This window comes from Leopardus geoffroyi, chromosome X, assembly GCF_018350155.1.
Source record: "Leopardus geoffroyi isolate Oge1 chromosome X, O.geoffroyi_Oge1_pat1.0, whole genome shotgun sequence".
Classification (NCBI taxonomy): Eukaryota; Metazoa; Chordata; class Mammalia; order Carnivora; family Felidae; genus Leopardus; species Leopardus geoffroyi.
In genome coordinates, this window is record NC_059343.1 from 14,044,734 (window position 1) to 14,066,137 (window position 21,404).

General features: G+C 49.9%; 1 protein-coding gene across 4 annotated transcripts in view; it reads left to right on the forward strand.

Moving 5' to 3' along the window:
* The window catches only part of NHS (NHS actin remodeling regulator), a 342,634-nt gene that overhangs the window by 240,992 nt on the left and 80,238 nt on the right, over nt 1-21,404 (forward strand). The window contains exon 1 of one of the 4 annotated variants that reach the window (XM_045471844.1): nt 16,367-17,698. The exons of the other annotated variants lie outside the window; for them this stretch is intronic. Coding sequence (XP_045327800.1) covers nt 17,473-17,698 — 226 coding nt within the window. The 5' untranslated portion in view covers nt 16,367-17,472. Of the gene's footprint in view, nt 1-16,366; nt 17,699-21,404 lie in introns of those variants that run through there. 4 annotated transcript variants of the gene reach the window in all.

Here is a 21,404-nt window from a genome sequence, read left to right on the forward strand (position 1 = left end):
GTGATGGGAGGGAATACCAAAGGAATGAAGCCCCTCCAGGTGCTGGCCAGAAGTTTCCAGTCTAAGCGTAAGGGGAAAGATGGCAAGAAGGCCTTTGGTACAGTTGGACCCAGTTTACTTGGGTTGGAGATCTAAGGCATGAGGGTCTGGCTGGCAGGCCAAGGAGGGGTAAGGAAGGTGACGGAGGGCGCAACCTTCTTGGAGCTCTGGCACTTTATAAGTTCAGCTGTCTCCTGGCATTAGTGTCAGCAAGGTCATGGTGCCCTCCCTGTCTCTGGATAGCTAGTTAGTTCACAAGTAGGGAGACCAGGCCTTTCATTAGAGATGTCTCCAAGCAGGACTTGGCAGATAGTGCATTCAGCACAATAAAAGCAGGGGTGGGGGGGTGATGACTGCTTTTTGCCTCAACACAAATTTTATCACACCAGGTTTCATTATAGAAATGGTATAATTTTGGGTGTGTGTTTATTACGTAACCATAGTGGTCACTCTGATTCTTACCATCCTTCAAACCGGAGTCTCGAAGGGCGTTTTATTTATAGATTTAAAGCCATGGAACAATGGTTTCATACAATTGCCTTATAAGCATAGGAATAATTCAGGGGAAAATAAAACTGCTTTCTTTCCTCCTCAGCCCCTGGCGAATCTTCCCAACTTGGAGGCAGGCACAGCCATGCACCAAAAATGTTAGATCTTGTAGCTGATAGACTCAAAAGGGCTAGTGTCGGGTGGTCTTCGGGAACAGTGGAGAATGGGACTTGAGCTTCAGGCTCCCGTAGCAGTCAGCGTGCGGCGTCCCGGGGGGCTTGGGCCAGCGTGAGAGTCGCTTACGGTGATGGGGCAAGCTCTCAGGGCCCAGACCCTTATGCCAACCCACAGTCAGGGGCCCGGGTACCCAGCAGCTCCTGTCATTGTGTATGCCCAGATCTCTGGGCATTCATATTTCCCAGGAGCAAAGCTTGCACATCAGTGTGAGCATCAGCTCATGTCTAAGTTTATTCCTGAGAACCTCACGTTCAGAGGGAACAAGGTATGGGCTGCCACCGTCTCATGGCAAAATCGGTTTTGTCCATTTGGGGTGGTTATTATTTTTAATCACTTGGTCAGATTTTGTGTTCACCTGCTTGAGATTTTAAACTTTATTTCTTCAATGTAATGCTTAGTTTAAAAGATAGGTCTGAAAACAGAGAGCTATAAATTTACCTCAGGAATACAGCTTTGGCAATTTCCGTTGCTTTTGCTATGTGGGCTTATGGTTCAGAGTTTCATTCTCTAGACAGTTAGGTTTTGGGGAGGCAGCATGGTATGGGGAGAATGGGCTCTGGTGTCTGCTGGATCTGGGTTCGAATCCTTGCTCTGCCATTTATCAGTCGTGTGGCTGCAACTTCTTTTGTCTTCTTTCAATAAGGATGAAATGAAAGAATGCAGGCAAGAGACTTGGCATAGCACACTTAGTAGCTGCTCAGTCCATAGTGGCTTTGGACAACAATCATATTTATAATAGCATGCTCTGGGCACAGGCAAAATTTCGTGGCTGGGAAGCTGTTCTCTGTTTGCATGTCTTAGGCAGAGGGCCGGGACAGTGGGTGTCCTTCTTGGATCAGCCCACTCATCCTGACATCCTCCAGAGGCACTGGCAGATGGGGCACGAAAACACCAACCGTGTACCTCGGGGAGGGCACGCGGCCACGTGTGACACTGGGTTGAGCGTGCTGAGACCAGCCAGAAAAAAAACTCAGCACGGCACAGAAATTGACCACTAAAAAAATTCCTCCAGAGTTTCCTAGGCGTTGTCTCATGTGGAGTGTTCCTAGTAGGACATCGGAGCTGTTCTGTCCCAGACCTGGCCTCTTTCCCAGCTACCCAACTGTGGTGCTTCCCACCGTGTAGGGCCTAGCAGGAGGCAGCATTTGGGGAGCTAAGCTTCCTGAAGCAGCATCTCTGCAAACACGACTAAGACACGGTTCTGCCCTTGGGGACTTCCGTCCAAAGTCAGGAGGACACTGATCTGCGAGCCCCAGAAAGGCTGGGCATAGTACTTCGGGGCCCATCCACATGACAGAGGGACCCCCCTGTCCCTCCTGGGGTGGTGTGGCAAGCCAAGTGAGCTTGATGGAGGAGAAGACTTCAGACAGACTCTGTCAGGGTAAATAAGATATATCAAGTTTGGGGTAGATTTTTGTTTGTGGGTTTTTTTGGGTTTTTTTTTTTTTTGGTTTTGTCTCACTTTGCATTTTAGAACATGATAGAATGAGCTCACTCTGCTGATCTTCAAAACTGAAAAAAAAAAAAAAAAAAAGGACCTGGTCTCTAAAACCAAGGGAAACATTTTTTATAGAGCCAGTATTTTGCATAAAAATTAAAGATGATTTTCGTCGGGTTGATTCTCGCCTTATCTAAGTCTAGCGGGTAGGGAGGGAGAGGAGATAGTGAGATTGGGAAGGGGTAGGGCCTCATGAAGCTACAAGCGACTGTCGTCTGCTGTCCACACTCTCTTTATCCTGCACAACCCCTCTGTATGCGAACTTAGGTGGAGATTCCTTGTCTGTGTTCCCGGTAGTCTTCTAGTCTCCTCTGAAGTCCACCTGTGCTTTTGAATATTCTGTTGGGTAGCATGGCTCCCTTCGTCCTGGGTGCCTCTTTCTGAGTCAGCGGGAATACTGAGAAACTCCACTCTCCTGAGGGGCGCTGGCCTCGAGTGTGGCTATGACTCCTTGACCTCGAGCGTGGTGAAGACCAGTGGCTCCCAGAATGGCCGAAAGGAGATGCAGAAGGGAATTAATCTCAGCTGTATCCCCTCGCCAGTGAAACACAGACCTGGTTCTTCAGCATCCCGAGGCCAAAAGTCAAACTCCACCAGGAGAGAGATGGCAAGTGTTTCCTCAGCTTTGAAGAACAGAGGCCTCTCAGGAATGTTATCTTTGCCCCTTTCTTGCCCCCACCCTACAATGGAGCAAAGAGGAAGTTTTGATTTATTTTTCAAAATAGACGAGTAAATCATGCTTCTCTCGCCTGGTCTTTGTGTTATGTTTGCCATGGATGGCATTTGGCCATTAATAACTAGGTTCCCTCTTCCACCTAAGTTTTTATCCCTGGAAACCTTCCCCAGCAAGTTAGAGCTGGATGATTAATTTTGAAGCGAGGATGTGCTTGAGAACGGGCCAGGGGCACACATCAACAGCCACTGAGCCCCTGGCTTAAAGGAACGATAAATGAGTCATCCCAACTGAGGCAGGCCTGCAGCTTCTGCTCTGAAAGCCAGGGGCAATGAAGGGAGCCACAGGTTTCTAGTCCTTTCCACACTTACCTTAGAAGGCAAGCAAAATGGCCACCTGGGAGAATTAAGATAATTGTGCGTTGAGTGTTTTTCCTTGGAAAGAAGTTGATTTGTAGCTTCTCTTGATTAGCCTTCCCCCCGCTTCTGCCCCTCTTTTCTTGGCATTTACTTGCTGCTTTTTAGAAATTTTTTCACACGAAAGACATCATGGGTAAGAAGAGGAGATTTTATTTTGAAGAACAATGATCACATTAACAAGGTGACAGCAGATAAGCTAAAAGTCACTCCATTTTCTGCCGGGGAAAAATGTTCCTAGCCACCAAATAGCATTCTGCTTCTCTTTGTCTCCTCTCCTTTTACAGGAGGGTGGCAGGCCCAGCCACTGATGGACTCAGAAGAAATAACTAAGAGATAAGATATACCCTTGATTCATATAAGAAGGGAAGCTTTTGCGTTCAATGACAAAAAATGACTTCCTATTCCCCAACATTCTTGTGCGTGGAGCTCTCTATAGAGCAGTGACATTTCTCTGCCCTTGGTCCAAGAGTATCAGGTAGAAAATAACTGTGAAATCCGAAACTTGGTAAAGTACAAAAATCCAGTTCATTGCAACTGGGTAGATGTCTGGGCCAGGATCAGATTCTGTAGGTACAGAATCTCCCTCCACCCTGCCATGTAGTTGAGGCAAAACTGAGGACTCTCCCTACCTTTAAGGTGTTATAGCCACATCCAGAGACCTGACCAGCACTCAGTGAAAGAGCAGTCAGATCTAATGTGTGTGACTACATTTCCAAGTGTCAGAAGGAAGGAAGGAAGGAAGGAAGGAAGGAAGGGAGGGAGGGAGGGAGGGAGGAAGGAAGGAAGGAAGGAAGGAAAACAGGTTTCAAAACAACCAGAAAAAAATAGAATGGAGAATGGAGGAGGTGAAGAGGGAAAGGAAGGAAGCTTCCTGAAGGAGGTGAGATCTGAACTAGGCTCTGATGGATTGGGAGGAAGTTGTTAGCTGGGAGAAGCATTCTGGGGTTTTCTCTCTCTCAGCTGCAGTCTGTTCTGCAAGATCTGATAGGCTCGTCGGGAAGACCGAGTGCCGTCCAGCAAAGAAAGCACATAGCACGGGCCGGACCCAGGCCAGGGACCGAATCAGTGTTTGCTGTCGCTGTCATCCTCGTCGTCAGCGTCATCATTGGGAGGTGGTGTCAGAAGTGTGTGAGCAGAGCCTTCGGGGTCCCTCGGAGACAAATGATGCTGTCAGTCACTGCTAATAAAACCCTTTTCCCTCTGCTCTTACCCCACTTTTTCTGAGGCTGATTCTCATCTTTCATATCTTGGCACACTTTGGTTAATATCAGTTCACCTCCAGCACAGTGAAAGCAGACTCAACCAAGTATCAAAAGATGTTTTGAACCCTACCCTGTTTCCCAATATAACATCTTCTACACCGACTTACGGTTTCGGTAGTGGGTGGGTATTTGAGCAAAGGTGTAAACATAAAACCCATAGCTTATGCTCCCACTTCTCTTGGGTCTTTGTTTTCGGTAACTTATTTTAGCAACTTCAAAAAATATTCACTCGGGGTATTTTTTTTTCTTTTAATCTGTTTATCCTCCAGTGGTTCCATTTGGGTCACAAAGGAAAGATGTTTCCAGAAAGGAGCAACGAAACCTATTTCTCGCACTTGATTAACATAAAGTGCGGCAGTTAAGATAGAAGGCTGAGTGCTTTTGCACCGTAAATGATCAGTATCATGTGTTTGAGAAGAGCTTGTCCCTTGACAGTTGGGACCAAGGGGATTTTAGACCCCGCGGTCGGGGAAAACCAGGATGTTAATATTAAAAGTCCTCTAATGACCCCTTATTGTGTGCTCAGCGGGGCTGTGCTGATTGCGCTGTCTTCCTTGTCCTCAGTGTGGCCCTCTGCTGCAGGCACAGCTATTTTGCTTGTGACGTAGATGGGGAAAGTGAGGCCTAGGGTATTAATGTAACTTGCCGGGATTATAGCTCGGACGTTGCAGAGTCAGGATTTGGACCAGGTCCATCTGACTCCAAAACCCACGCTGTTTACCACCAGGTGATACCGCCGGCAACAGTGTGAAAATGATGACCCCCGGACTGAATGTAGGTGTGGTATTCTAAGGCTGTCATACAGGTTAAATATCAAAACACATGCTGTGACCTGTGCTTAGATCAACCAAAGCAGAAGCAAACTTTCTTTTGATGCGAGGGAGCGAACACCCATCAGCCGAGATGGCCCTCACCAAACTCTGCCTGTGAGCTCAGAAGAGGTATCAGACAAGGGACAGGCCCAATAGTGTCGGATGTCTTGAGAAAATGGAGAGGGGGGAGGTGAGGCCTTTTACTTTCTCTTTCAGTTGCCAGTAATGACTCTCGAACTTTCTGCCAATTAACTTGACTGCCCCGTCGCTGCTACGTTCATTACTCAGCATTGTTTATCAATGGTATGTTGCTCAAATATTCATTTCCCAGGGGAGGGTTGTGGCGGGGATTTTAGTTTATCTCATTCGAAGTTTCGGAGCAAAGTAACAAGTAGCAGATACGATTACGGCTCCTCTTGGAGTTACAAAGCCCCATTTATTTTTCAGCATCTCCCTGCTACGCTCGGCCGTCTTCATACCTCCATCTGCTTTCCCAGATGTCCCAAGGCCACTTGTTCTGGCCGGCCACCAAGCTGCCGTGGGCCACCAGAACCCCTGTTGGCTAGGATGCAGAGGTCCTGGACTCCCCATCCTTTCTTGCACTTGGAGATGATAGCGCACGTGCCCTTGAAGCCGGGTCCACCAGCCGGCGTGCCAGCCACGCCGGATCGCGTGCATCTTCCCATTGCACCTGCTCTCTCCCCCGCTTCCAGGCCTGTGTGAGCTTCAGGACCTTTGTGACGGTGCTTTTGGCCTCTCTAGAATGCTTTCATGACCTCTCTCACCTGGCCAACTCCTCATCATTTCAGAAGCCGTGGCTTCAGCGTCACCTTCCTTGGGAAGCCCTTCCTGAAATTACCCAGGGTGATTCACACTTCTCCCTGTCCGTGGCCCTTATGCTGTGCATGCGTGTATTTTAGTGGTGCTTCCAAGGGCAGAGAATGAACTAGTACCCCTGAGGGGATCTGAGCCAAAGGGTGGAGAAGGAGGGAGGACGTGGGCACAGCCAGGTATGGCCCACACCAACCTTCTGTAGATCTTAAGATTTCTTTATAACCATATGCATTGTCCTAAACATTCCTATAAAATTAGCACTATTCCCTAATTATTTAATATAAAATAATCTCCCCCCCAACAATTACTGAGTAAAACTAGTGGTTCAGGAAGCTCCCCCCACATCTATCCTGTGGCTCCCTGAGCCCCCAGACACAACACAGTGTACCTCGGGAGGATGTGTGATTCCCTCTGAAAAATACGTACATAGTATAGTATCTTTTTAGTCAGCCATTCTATGGGCTTCTTCAAAGTAGGGACTAGGCCTGTCATCTCTGGCATAGTATTGCCTAGAGTATTTGAGGTACTCGAGAAGTATTGTTTTCTTGGAATGAGTGACTCTTTCTACTGATACTGGTCATGGTAAGCAATCAGTGTCATTAATCCTCAAAGAGGCACACGCTCCAGCTGTTAGACCCCAAGGTCTCTATCATCTGACTACTCTTTCTCTAGTTAGTCTTACATTTTATCGGGCACCAGCATTTAAGATTAATTTTTATTACTTTTATTTTTTTACTTTTTGCATGTTTAGTTTTGAGAGACAGAGACAGAGCATGAGCGGGAGGGGCAGAGAGAGAGGGAGACACAGAGTCCGAAGCAGGCTCCGGGCTCTGAGCTGTCAGCCCAGAGCCGGATGCGGGGCTTGAACCCATGACTGTGAGATCATGACTTGAGTCAAAGCCTGATGCTTAACCGACTGAGCCACCCAGGCACCCCAAGATTAATTTTTAAAACCATCTTCTTGAGTTATGTTAACATTTATTTGCTATCATAACACCTGTATTGTTTTCCACTCTCTTTCACTGCACATGCGTGTCTCCCCAGCAATACTGGGGAGGAAATAAGCCTTGATGGGCCACCCTGGAACTCTAAATGCCATTTGTAACTTCTTTCCATGGGAAAATGTGTCCTGAGTTAAAAAGAAAAGCTTACAAATATACTCTGGGCCAGTCTAAGGCCAGAGACGGACTGTAATCAGGCATCAAATCCCACATCCTACAGCTTCACTATTAGGGCTTGCTGTCCATGGCCAGAGGGAACGGGGAAGGAAGTCGAAAGCCAGAGACGCAGAGTGGCATCCCAGAATCATTGGAGCGGGCTGAGATGGCCTCAGATTAGTCCCTCCCTTACATCTCTCAGGGTTCTACCAGTATCGTCATCATTGGACCCCCCGGATGTGTAGTAACCTTCCCAAGAGGCCAGAAAAATTCATTTTTACAAATCTTAGTGACATTTGCATCTCTATGATCCTAAAACTGTTCCCTCTCTGAGACTAATGAATACCTGAACCATCTAGTTGTCTCTCCTTTAAAAAAAATCAATTTAAAAAATCTTATTAAGAAATATTTATGAGGGGAACCCTGTTACACTGTTGGTGGGGATGCAAACAGGTGTAGTCACTCTGGAAAACAGTATGGAGGTTCCTCAAAAAACTTAAAAATAGAATTACCCTACGATCCGGCAGTCGCACTACTAGGTATTTATCCAAAGGGCACAAAAATTCTGATTCGAAGGGATACATGCACCCCCATGTCTATAGCAGCGTTATCGACAATAGCCAAATTATGGAAAGAGCCCACATGTCCGTTGACCGATGAGTGGATAGGGAAGAGGTGGTGTATACACAATGGAATATTACTCAGCCATAAAAAAGAATGAAATCTTGCCATTTGCGGTGACGGGTGGAGGTCAAGAGTATTATGCTAAGCGAAATAAGTCAGTCAGAGAAAGACAAACACCATCTAATTTCACTCATGTGGAATTTAAGAAACAAAACAGATGAACATGGGAAAGAAAGAGAGGCAAACTGAGAAACAGACTCTTAACTATAGGGAACAACCTGATGGAGGTGGGTGGGGTGGGGGGAGGGAATGGGTTCAACAGTGACCGGGATTAAGGAAGGAGCTTGTTGGGATGAGCACCGGGTGTTGTATGTAAATGATGAATCGCTGAATTCTACCCTGAGACTAATATTGCCCTGTATGTTAACTAGCTGGAATTTAAATAAATAGGGGGGGGGGGAATAAATATTTATGAGTAAAGGAGCTCCTAGGTGCAAGGCAGCTTTCTAACACGTGATCTGTTTATTATGAGATTGTTCTTTGGAAACCTCCCACTGCTTCCCCTTCTTCCTTTTAGAAGTGAATTGCTGTAAAGCAAAATCCTTCAAGAACAGGCCAAACGCTGCCTCACTTCTCGTCCTTGTCACACTCCAGGTGGTAAAACGTGGGTAGAGGGCTCCTGACCAGCAAGGCTGCCTTCTCTACCTGGCTTCTGAAGTGTAGCTCCAAGGACACCATAGGGACCATGGACTCTCCCCACTGGGTCATTTTTCTTTCTGTTGTTCGATTTGACCCCATCCTTAAATGACCTCATCCTTAAGCCTTCCCCACCAATAGGGCATGTAATACTGTTTTTATGTCTGCCCCGATCTGGAAGTTTCCATTCGGATTCCACCTAGAAGGCAACTAATGGAGGGCCCAGCTTAGAGCCTGAATCTGCTGTCCTGGCCACATTCTCAGACTGGGAAAAGTTGTTGGAAAGCCAGTTCTGAGCCTGAACCGTGAGAAACTACAAACACTTATAGAGAGGTTCGGTCCCCCACCCCATAAAGTTTTTCAGTAAAACATCCCCTTTTCTGGAACATAGTAAGGATGTGTTTAAACCACAAATGTAGCACAACTGTTTAGGGTACAGACCAATATGTTTTCTCAGGACTACAAAGAAGGTTCCTTTCTCTCTCCTTCTCCTTTATATGTTCCTTATAAAACCTTGCCAGAGTCCACTAAAAGGGACCCCCCCCCCTTTCATTACATACACTTTTCCCAAGAAGTAAAATGAACTAAATTAATTCATTCACTCAGCACTGTAAATACCAAATGAAAAAACCCCATAGATGTATAGATGTAAATACTGCCTCTGTAATTATTTTTGTGTTTGTATAACTAGAGGGCACCGAGAGAAAGAAAAAAGAAATTATTCAAAGTTCAAAGGTTCCCAGATTTCCTAAGAAAATAAGAAACAACAAGCCCAAGCATCCACATGCGAAGATAGCGAACAATGAACTAATCGTTACTCACCAGCATTTTCTTCAAAAGAAACAGCTTTTGTTGAAAGCGGTGAGAATTCCAAATGCTGAACATTTTTTTCCTATCAAATAAAGTTGGTAACTAATGTAGTGATTAGGAAGACTGCAAGAGTTGAAATGGCAACGTACAGCCAAAGTCGAGAACCATTATTTCTTCCTTTCTCCGTCCGATTCGGCCCTAATTTGGTTTGTAATTATTCCTTTCTTCCTAGTGCTGGTTTCCATCCATCTGTAAGTTTCCCAAGCGTGTGGGAAGGGGAAGGTGGACATCTATCTCTTGCCCCTCCCCTGACCTGTGGCTCTGGATACCCTGTCTTCTTAAGGAGCATGAGCACCGTGGTTGAATATGACAAAACCGACGCCCCGTGCTAACACTCTGTGGTTTTCTGGGTCTGTGGCGTTGCTCCTCCGTTTCCTGGAGGGCTTCCGGGGTCACGCGTCGGCATTTGTAGACTTTCAGCACATCATCTCTCCCTCACTTCCTTCCATCCGCCGACGGTCTCCGGAGGGTGGTTCTGGGCCACTCACCTTGGTGATTCTTTTCCCCAAACCGTGTGACTCACTGTCAGCCTGAGAAGCCCAGGGTTGGAGGAGGGAAGGTGGGCTTCTGGGACAGAAGGCTGTGTGTTTTTATTTTATTTCACTTCAGTTTATGGAATTTGTGTTCAAACCAGTAGTTCTCAGCCAGCAGTGTTTGTTTTCACATGTGACTAGAAATTGATTTTAAATAACTTCCTTAGGTAACCTTTTGTGTATGGCCAGTCACCCCCATGGTTAGTAGCTGGAAAATCAATGGGAGGTTCTTCTGCTCTGGGCTGGCCCCGTCGAACTCTGCGGGGCTTACTTTTCATCTGTAGTCATTCATCTGGGGCCGGATGACCCAGGCTGGCCTCCTTCACGTGTCTGGTAGTTAGCAGGCCGCGGGCCAGAATAAGGGGAGCCACTGGGCCACACGTGCGTCGTCGTCCAACGCACTAGCCTATGCTCCAGGGAGAGTGGCAGTAAGCATGGGTAGGCACCAAGGTTGGCAAAGGTAGAAGCTGCAAGGCTTCTTGAGGCTCGGGCTCAGAACACACTCAGTGTCACTTCTAGCGCATTCTGTGGGCCGAATCTAGTCTTAAGGCCTGCTCAGGTTCAAGGCAGAGAATCTGATGGAATGAACTAACAAGCACTGTAGCTGTTTTTGAAATCTACCATAATAACCAAACATCCTTATTTGCAAATTCTGTAAATATACAAATGAAAACAGATCTGGAGTTCTTCCACTAATAAGGTAACTCTCACTTACATTCACATAGACTTTATACCTGGGGAAGAAGCGGGGACGGTCATTGGCCCGGGCCATGACAGTGAATGATCCGTGTAAATACCATCTATCAATCTGTCGCATGGGTCATGGCAGAAAAAGGTTGCAGACAGCTGTCCGCGAGGCAAGGTGGTGAGGCAGAGAGAACGTGAACCTTAGATTCAGGCGGACCTGAGTTCAGACTCCCATCTCCCCAGAGTATTAACCGGATGGCCTTGGGCAAGTGGCTTAACCCCTCTAAGCATCAATTTCCTCAAGCATAAAACAGGAACACTACCTAAGGCATACGGCTGTTGCAGTAAATAGCCATTTCATGTTAGTTTCCTTAATTTTTTGAAATTCACAGGTAGTGACCATAGTCACTCTCTTCTACACAGAATCAAAGCTGCCCAGTCCCTTTTCCTGCCAGATACTGGCTTTTTGTTTTCACATATTGCAGATCTTTGAAAGATGACTTTGACATAGTAGTTTTCAACCTGGGATCTTGGCAGTCTTTGCAAAAACATAAGCTTACATAAGTTAACAACTCCAAGACAATTCTCTGTTTCGGTGCTACAAATTATTTCACGTTTTTGAGTTGTGCATGGCTGGTTTTTCTTTCTGGTCTGGTGGAATTCTGGAAACCCACCATCGGAAAAGCAGGCTTTGAAATAATAGAAGTTGGGCAACAACGTACGGGAACGATGTTCTCTCAGAAAGGATGCATTTACACTGGATGAGGTTTTCAAACACATCTAAGAGCTCTAAGTAGTGAAGTTGGTCTTTGGGGGCTGGAGGAGGCCAGATTGGGCAAAACCTCTGCTTCTCCTCTGATGCATTCCGTAGGGCTCCATTTTGGCTAAATCATCATAATTCCCACCAAGACAGCACAGAATGATAATGGTTTTATTTATTATTTTATATGCATTGCCAGTATATGCAAAGCTTTATAGCTCGCCATAAATCGAGAGGGATTATCGCAGCTGTTACTTATTTTAACAGGTCACAATACAGTAGTTTATGCCAGATGGTTTGGAGAATTTTGAGAGAGAAATTTTATACAGGCAGCCATATAGATACAAGCTTGGATAGTCATACCCTGAAATTAATTTACATTTGTTATGATATAAAATATATATGAATAAACACATAGCTCCTTGTGAACGAGTGAGCCATTTTATAGCACTGATTTCCTCTGGAAGTCGTGGGGTCTCTTGTGAGCAGTGGCGGGGAGACGGCAAGAGTAACGTGCCGCTAAAGAGAGACGGGAGTCGAGGCTCAGTCAGCCACGTCCATCGCCACAAAGGGGATTCCAGCTGGCTTCGGGGAAGTGAACTTTGGAGGCAAGACTGGGTTTCCATCATTGGAACCAAAGAGAATAAAGCAGGGAATCCGCCCCACATAAACATAAGGAGAGCGTGGTGGGGAGTAGAGCTCGCATTGGGATCCCCAAGGTCACGAACAAGGTCATTCTGGGGCAAAAAGTTTACCCAGCCTGGGCAGATCACAGAATGTATTATCGCCCTTGCAGGTGCTAAAGTTTCTGTGTGGAGCGGTCAGTTCGGAATGGTCACAGAAATGGGAAGGAGAACTAAAAGCACTGATGATCAGAAACCATTTCAGAAGGTATTTTGGGTTCCAGGTTTCACAGAACAATAGGCTTCCAGAATGCCAGACCTAGAGAAAGCCTTATAGATCATCTCCACCCTCCTTGTCTCATAGATGAAGAAACAGACCAACTGGTCACCTTGGTTCTTTCAGTAAAAAAGTAAAGTCAGACTGTCGAGGTCTTTGGACACCATTGGCTTCCTCCAGTCTCCATGTCACCGGTCTGCCCCACCGACTCCCCCGCTGTGTGCCACCTTGCGCTGGGAGAGGACCGCATCCCCACCATCAGAATAATCCAAGGACCAGGTGGAAGGCCCAGCTCGGTTTTCTTGGCAAATCGCCCCAAGACATAAAGTTAATTCCCCCTCTGGAACAGGAATAGAATTACTTAGTTTTTTCATGTCCGTTCTTCTAGCTCCTCTAGGCGAGGGGCCAACTACTATCTGTTGGTTTCTGCAAAATAAGGAAGCAGAAGAGGGGAGTTTAAAACAGATTTGGGCCCTATAACGGGTATAATCTCCATGCAGAAAAATCAGGAAGTGGCAGTGTTTTGAAAGCTGAATAGCCCATGAATGTCAAGGGATGGAACTAGAAGCTTTATTGTGGACTCCCCCAAGATGACTAGTGGAAAAACTGAAAATCTGTAGGCTTGGTAATACTGAAATGCCCCGCCGATTCCAGAGATGCTCGGCTTCCAGTAGCTTCGGCCGTCTGGAACACGGCTCTAAGCCTGAAGGTAAGTGAGGGGGGAGCTCCCCAAGGCTGCAAGATAGTTGCCAGGAAGCCCATGCAGTCGATTCAGAACCTGGCCTGGGTTCTTGCTCAAACCATTAGTAACTCTTGTTTGATGAACAGATGTTACTGAGCCGTGGTGTCTGTTTTCTTCAGCTCACTGTGGATTCAAACCATGGGGAAGGAGCTAGAAGGAGGGTGAGAAGGGAATGCCAGTGGAGAGCTGAATATCAAGGAAAGAGCTTGGAAATCTGAAAAGGAGGCTTTGAAATGTGTTACCATAGAGACCAATAATAAGCCTTCTTAATAAAGACCCCAAGTAATCACCAAAGCATTAAATCGTGTTTCGTATCATCTGATTAAAGAGATAGGGAAGCGAATCGTTCAAGGTAGGCCAAATTCTGGCAGTAAAATCCTCGCCGCTTTCGGAGGCTTTTTCCTCATGTACACTGAAGTCTCATGCAGGTCAGCCTTCGGTCATTTGGGTGGCAGGGCTCCTTCCGTCTCGGGGTTCCAGCACCCCCGTAGAGCATCTGTGTCTAGCCAGCGGGGGAGAGAAGGGAGCGTTCGGAGGAACGGGTGGGAGTTTGTGTGGGCCGGGCCTGGAGGCAGGGTGGCTGTGGGAGAAGGGCGGAGACGGTCTGGTGAACTGACTAGCCACTTTCTTCCAGGGAGAGTATAGACTAAGCTTTCAAATAACAAGGGGCTGGTGGTTGCACAAACTAGCCACACGCAAACTCACCCACGTAGACCTCTGTGTTTCCTGGCAATACCAGGAAAGGGGAATATTTGTGTCCTGAGCCACAATACAGAGCATGGGCTGGCAGACTGTGGCCCGTGGGCCCAATCTCACCCACTGCCTGTTACCGTGGATGAAGTTTTAGTGGAACACGGCCGTGTCCGTTCATCGTGAGCTGCACACAACAGCAGCGTGAACTGGCTGCGACAGACGCGGCGTGGCCCGCCAAGACTACGGTCTTTACTCTCTGGCCTGTCACAGCACGAGTTTCTGATCCCCGCTCTAGGTCACCGCTGGCCTAAGGGAGGACACGTGTGCGACTGTTTCTTCCTGGGACCCAGCATCCTTGGCTTCCAGTCAAAACAAGCGGGATACCCACGCGGACGGGGACGTAACCTCTGCCCTCAGAGTGCCAGCTCCGACAGGGCCCAGACTCCGCCCCGTCCCTGCCAGCACGTAGCACGGTCCGTGGCATCTGAGAGATGTTCGATAAATGCTTCTGTTTGGCCCCTCAGCCACAGGAAGAATCAGGTACCCTGACCACCACACGGGGGACGGGGAGCCCGGGAAAACGACAGTATGAGCGTGCGTGTGGAGACTTCCAGCAGTTGGGAAGGAACGGCCTTCATTGGGCTTTTACCATGTGCCAGGTGCCACCTGTTATTCTGTTTACTCGCCCTGACAGCCCTGTAAGTGAGGTGTTACTGTTTGCATTTTACAAAGGAGGAGACCAAGGTTCAGAGAAGTCGAGTTATTTTCCCAAGGCCACACCGCTAAGAGCCGGAGGAGCTAGGATTCAAACACAGGTCTTCCTGGGATAAAAGCCCAGGTGTTTTCGTCTACACCATGGGAATTGCTAAAACTTTATTCAAATGCAGCCCAGCGACATCGTTTCTTTTCATCGTCGCTGTTAACAACAACCTCATTCTCGTAAAGATCAATGCGGAGGGGCGGACATGGCCATTTTCATGGCTTCACGGAGTTCAGCCAAGGCTCTCCCTGGATAGAGCAGGCCTGAAAGCCTGGGGCAACACAGTTCAACCCTTGGGATGTGTGATTAGTGACTTGGCCACCGGCTCCCCCTGATCTTGCCAGGGATCACTGTAGAAGGTGGCCACTTTGCTCACCGAAACATAAATTCTCACGTCAAAGCCTGAGTAGTTGGAGTCACTTGAGGCGGGCAGCTCCCGGTGTCCCTGGTGGAGTGGGTCTGGGCGTGCGTTAACACACAGATCTCCAGGCCTTGCCGCGAGCCTCTCCCCGGTGCTGGTGTCACGAGCCCCCAGGTGCTGCTGGTGCCACTGATCCTTTGGTGACCGAACCCAAGGGAAAGACCCCCCCCCCCCGTTTCTTTTCAGAAGCTCTGACTGGCATCCCGCCCACCCCACGCTTTCCGCTCTCTCAGTCCTTGTGGAAGTCTGAGGGGCCCAGGTCTGCCCCTGGCGGGCAAAACTGCTCCCGTGGACCTCTCGCCGGACATCTGGCACTCTGGATCGTGCTGCCTTCTTGAAACCGTTTTGTCCCTTGGCTTGTGAGATAGGGCCCTCCCTCCCTGCCTCCCGGTCTCCCGCTTCTCTCGCTTCTCTGACTCCTCTCATTCTGATGGCCTCTTTTCCTTTGCCCACCGACCCCGTCAACTTCGGGGTTCATGGCTGTCTTCTCAGCCTCACTGGGGGAGTAGTGGCCACGCCACTTCTTCCCTCCCCATCCTTCCTGTCCTAGCCACACACTGTCTCCCGGGGGGGCTCCAGCCACATTCCCCATCCTTCCTGGAGGCTGGCAGCTGTCCGAGGAGGTTGGTGTGAGTGGGGTCAGAAGACAGCAGCCAACCCAGACTAACTCGGGTTGGATGCGATATTTCATGTGACCACGATCATAATTCATAGTAATGCCAATTAGGAAGTGCCCTACCCGTGCACCTGCAAACCCCGTGATTTCTTATGACCTTGGCAAGTCAAGTGTTTCACCACGATTTGTCAATGATGGAGGAGTCGCAGGCCCCACGGACTGGGTACTGCCCACACATGTAAATGAGCCTGGGGCATAAACCTCCCTATTTGAAGACGGACGACCTGGTCAGAAAATAGTCATGTTTTCCTGAAATGGGTTTCCAAGGCATCAAGACAAATTACCTACAGCTGTGCCCCGCAAGCCATCTTGGGATGATTTCGTTCCCTGGTCTTTCCCCCGTGTTATATGTTGGGGTATATCCCGTAAGTGTTGCAGTGGCCCGAAACGGCTTTTGGTCTTTCGCATGCCGTTGTCGTATATACAATCTAGCAGCCTCAGGCAGGGGCACGCACTGCTGTGGTTTTTAGCCCTGGTTCGACACCATAGCTGGCTTAGTAAATCACCCTTTCCTGGAGATCAGTTCATGGCTCTGAAGGCATTGTCTCTGCAGTGTTTTTAAGCCTGAGCAGGGTGAGTTGTATCTAGCATGCAAGGTCTCAGGGACTGGAGATGAAGAGGGGGAAGGGACGCAATGTTACAATTTGCGGGCTGCTCTAGTCCTGTTACACACGGGGCGCGGGCTCCGCGCCAGTCTCTGTCTTCCCTCTTGCCCCGGGGCTGGAGGAGTTGGCGCGGGCGTCTCGTCGTCGTCTCTGATTCTAACGCTGTTGGTCAGAGACTGGGGACAGGGGAGGTGAGAAGGGAGCCACGGGGGTGCGGTGCTGAGCAGCCGCGGCCGGTCCAGCCTGTTGGTGATGTGCCGAGCCCGCCGCCACTCCGGGCATGGGTAACACGCGGCCCCAGCGGCCGCACCACCGGAGGAGGAGACGCACAGGTACCCGAAATCCGGACCCAGGATCCTCCGCAACCCCCGGCTTGTCTACGCTCACAGGGCCGGCTCTGTGGCCCGCTCCCGCGCACCGCCGAGTTTGGGGCTGGGGGCCGAGTCCTGCGGCTCACTGCGGCTGGCGGCAGGGGACGGATTATTTTTAGCAGGTTCCACTTTAGCCCAGTGGAACCGGGAGATGTTCGCGGAGCCGGGTGGTTGTCTGCAGAGCGTTGGTGCAACCGTGCCTGCTGCCCGGGAGGTTTGGCTGCCGCAGTCCCCTCCATTCACTGGGCTGTAAATCGAAGCTGTCTACGCGGGCGAGGCGCTCGATCTCAGCGTGGCCCTGGGGCTACGTCCCGCCCAGGTCTCCCGGCACCTGATTTCCCAGTGGTCAATTAGGTGTCTCAGCCTGCAGCATTGAAGCAGTGGAGGGGCCAATGCCCCGGCTTTGATGGAGCGCGCCGTGCGCAGAGACCTCCCCAGTCGACTTCCTCATCAGAAGGCAGCATCCATTCATAATTCTCTCTCTGCCTGTGGACCGAGTTAGGCTGGAGCTGGGCATGGACTCCCGCGAGCTCCCTTTTTGCATCTGAAGGAGAAACTAAGATAAAAGGCAAAAGGAAGAAGGAATGCGGTCCTAACGCAACAAGGCGCTGGAAAGCCCCCGAGAGGCCTCTCCTTTGCGGGGGAGAGGGAGAAGAGGCAGATCGTGAGCCCAGCGCCCCAGCCAGCTGCTGCTTCGCTGCGGAGCCGGCACGCATGCCTACCTCACCTGACGGCCGCATTCCCGGGGAGCCGGCACGGGGCCCGGCGGCGCGCCCAGGGCGCACGGGCGGTAGGATTTCTGCACCGGGAGAACGATGCGCGGGCGGGCTTCCCAGGGCCGAGCCCGAGCCTGAGCGGGCGCCCGCGGAGGCTAGCCTTGGCGCGGTGCCCCACCGCAACCCCCCGGGATGCTCCGCGACTCGCAGCCCAGGCCACTCCGGTGTGTGTGAGATGGGACTAGCCTGGGGGGAAGGGGTATGGGCAGGTGACATCATTTTAAACTAATGTTTCACACCTCTGGGTGGTGGGTGAACTTGGGGGACGGAGGAAGCCAGAGCCGCAGCCCCGCCAAGCGCGCCAGCCTAGGAGGAAATCTACCCCCCCTCCCCGCCCCTAGCCAAGGTTTGAGAGTCCGCTCCCCTCGGCAGAGCGGAGTGAGGGTGAGCAGGCGGTCAAGGTGGACCGCGCTAAGCTCTGAGGGGCGAGGGGGAACTGCTCTGTCTTCCTGGGGTCTTTTATTTTAAGCATATTGCAGCTGCAGCTTTGAAGTTTGCCGCCTCCTCCTCACCCCTCATCCCGGGTTCTGGGGCGGGGCGGCACTTTTCCACGCGGCTACCCAGGCCCAAAGCAGCTGAGCGGAGGCGGCTGCGGGGGGCTGCGGGGGCTGGGGGTGGGTTTCCTCCCGGGGGCACGGGGACTCGAGAGCTCTGTGAAAGGGAGCGCGCCCTGAGGCTCAGCCTTGCGGGAGCTCCGACGGCTGGGGAGAAGTCGGGGATCCAGCTAGGTGTTCCATCCTGTTTTCCTGCCCTGCCACTTGGTGGTGGGCGACATTTTGCCTGTGCAGGGGTTTCACTGTCATGGAGCTGGCTGTGATGCCGTGAGGCAAACGGACGGTTAGGATGAGCTGGAAGAGAGAGGCGAGAGAGCTGGAGCTCTTCCTTTTGTGGCGGCGTTAACCCTTTTGAGCCTGCTCCTTTGGTACACCTGTCCACCTGGGTCACCATCTGTGGGCGTGAGTGGGGCGGCCTCGCGGAGGCGCCCTGCCAGAGTTGGTGGGCCAGAGCCGGTCTTGCCCAGGCCAGGAACGTGCGGGCAGTAAAAGAGCAGAGCCCCAACTGGTGTCCCCTTAGGGGAAGGTTAAGCGGCACTGGCCATGCTGGTGCACGGTGTCGTAGCCATAGTGTGGTTTGCGCTTGAGTTGGGGAGCTCTTGTTTCACGAGGTTTTTATTTTGCGGTTTTGTGCCTCCCGGTCACCAGTTTGCTTTTCACAACCGCTTGTGAGCAGGGCAAAGATAACAGCATCTAAAAATAGCCTGGCGGCTGGAGATGCAGCCTACCTTGACCCCGCTCTTACAGGAATGGGGTCTCCCTTCCCAGCTGCGTGAGGGCGAGCCAGACCTGGGACCCCCCCCCCCCCCCACAGAGGGAGAGCAGGCCCACACGCCCTTCAGAACTGTTCAGCGTCCAGCCTGAGGGCAGGGCAGGGATGTTGTGGTGCTGGTCTCTGTGAGAAGGGCAACGTCTCGTCCATTCCCGGGTGAGGCCCAGAGCCACTGAGCTGCAAGATTGGGGGATGGGAGCCCAGACAGGGACCCCTTCTCCGCCCCCGGCCACGGGCATCTGCAACTTTGCATTCCGTAGGAGTTCCACCTAGCCATGTATATGGGGCTTGCTCCTCTGTGCTTCAAGGGCCAGCAGGCCACGCCCCAGCAAAGGAGTCTGGCCCAGAATACAGAGGGACCAAATGGTCCAGGGTGGCACTTGAATCACATGCCAACTTCCTCAGTGCACATAGTAGCCGGGATACCACTCTTTCCTTCCCAGATGGAAAGCCCTGGACAGTTGAGTGATGAACCTCTTCCTGGTAACTGAAGGGTACCCATCTGTCTAAAGGGCGCCACCCCCACTGATGGAGAAGGTACCACATGGAATGGAGACGGGAAGGGAGTGGGGCCTTTTGAAAGGTCGCAGTGGATGGCGGGAACCCGGGCCTACTCCTGTGGGTCATGGATGCTGAGAGCCTGCTAGGCCTCTCCCATTATTTATTTTCAAAACCCACGCTCATCTTTTCTTTGGAAGCAAAGGTGGCAAAGTCCAGCTTGAAGAAAAAAGGTCTCTTCTGTTCTCGATTGATTGAATTATGGTATTTTATTTTTGCAAAAATGCATTGGTAATTGCTGAAAATGTAAATGCCTCATTTTCTACAGTGAAAGAAACAAACTAAAGAATATGGGAATTTAGGAAGGAAGGTATGAATCCCCACTGTTAGTTCTCTATTCAAGAGAGAACCTACCAGGTCATTCTCTCCTCCCTTTCAAAGTGAATTTTGATTTTAACATTTTACCTTTATTTTCTGTACGTCATGAATATAACCACTGGTCCAATATTAAGATAGACAACTTGATTCAGGGGAGGGAAGAGACCAGGAAACAGAAAACACCTCTGAGAAGTCCGTTGTTCCTCTCGTCATCTAGTAGAGACTTGAAAATAGTTGCTACTTTATCTTTGAAATGGTCCCACCGTTTTGTTCTCTACAGACGATGCAAAATTACTGCTGATTCAATGTAGCCAAAGGGCCCAGTACAACAGTGGCTAACTCCCTGGCCCACTTAGAAGAGTAGATGGGAAGACCAAGTGTTGGAATTCAGATTTTACAAAAATGTCATCAATTTTGCTCTGCCTGTACCAAATGAGATGTCAGTGACCCTTTGCTCTTAAAAAAAGGCGGGGGGGGGGGGGTGCTTCCCCTTGAAGTTCAGAACCTGAATTGGTATTAATTAGAGACACTGGGCATGTTGGTCAGCGAAGGCCAAATATTGTAACAAATAAGCCCCAAATCTCAGGAGCTTAACACAAGGCAATTTATTTCTTGTCGCATAAAGTCTAATCGACTTTTGGCTTGTGATGACAAGGAACCCCATCTTCTGCCTTCTTGTGGCTCTAGGATCCCATAGGGCCTTGGAGTCCTTCCTGGGTTGCTCTGCACCCAGCCGCCAGAAGGGGACCGAGAGAGTGCGGAGGACGGCCTGAAGGAGCACACCTTATCTCCACCCACATTCCAGGGGCCAGAACTTAATCACGTGGCCGCATCTACCTGACAGGGAGGCTGGGGAACGTAGTCTGTGCCGTGGCCGTAAGCCATCCGGTACGCAAGACACCCTTTCTTAGCTCTGCTCTGGGACTTGGGTTTGGCTTTGGACAAGTCGTGTAGCTACATACAGATCTCCATCTTTACGATGGTGGTAAGTCCACCTGCCCTTTCCTGTCTCACGGGGATTTGGGAAGGTATAGAGATACACCTCCGAGGAGGGACCTTCTGATCTCGCCTTTTCAGGCAGGGTCATTGTGTCATTATCCGCATATTATAAATCACTTGCCCAATGTGACACAGCTAGCTTATGGCAGGGCTGGAATCACAACCAAGTTATATAGGATACAGCTTCAGAAAGCTGATGTATGGTCTCTAGATGGCCTTTCGTTGTGTACAATCTCTAGAAATAGCTATTCATATTATTTAAAATCCACGTGAGACTCTTTCCCAGTTGTTAAGTATCAAACCCCTTATAGTCAGGTTTAGAATAGCCAGGGTACTGGTCTATGCCTTGTGCATATATTAACGCATTTAATCTTCACAGTCACCTTGGGAGCTAGGGACTATTATCCTCACTTTATCGATGAGGATGCTAAGGCACAGAGATTAAGTAATTTGCCTATGGTTTTATGGATAACAAGTGACAGATCTGGGATTTGATCCCAGGCAGTTTGGCTCCGGAATCTAGCCCTGGATTATTTTACTACACGGCTGCTCTGATCTGGTGGACTCCATGTCTAGCCCTGTCTGGTGTGTCCAATCAACGTAGACCCTGATACTCAGGCTTTAATATTCTGAGTTTCCTCTCTCGGTGAGTGACCTTGAAGGTCCATG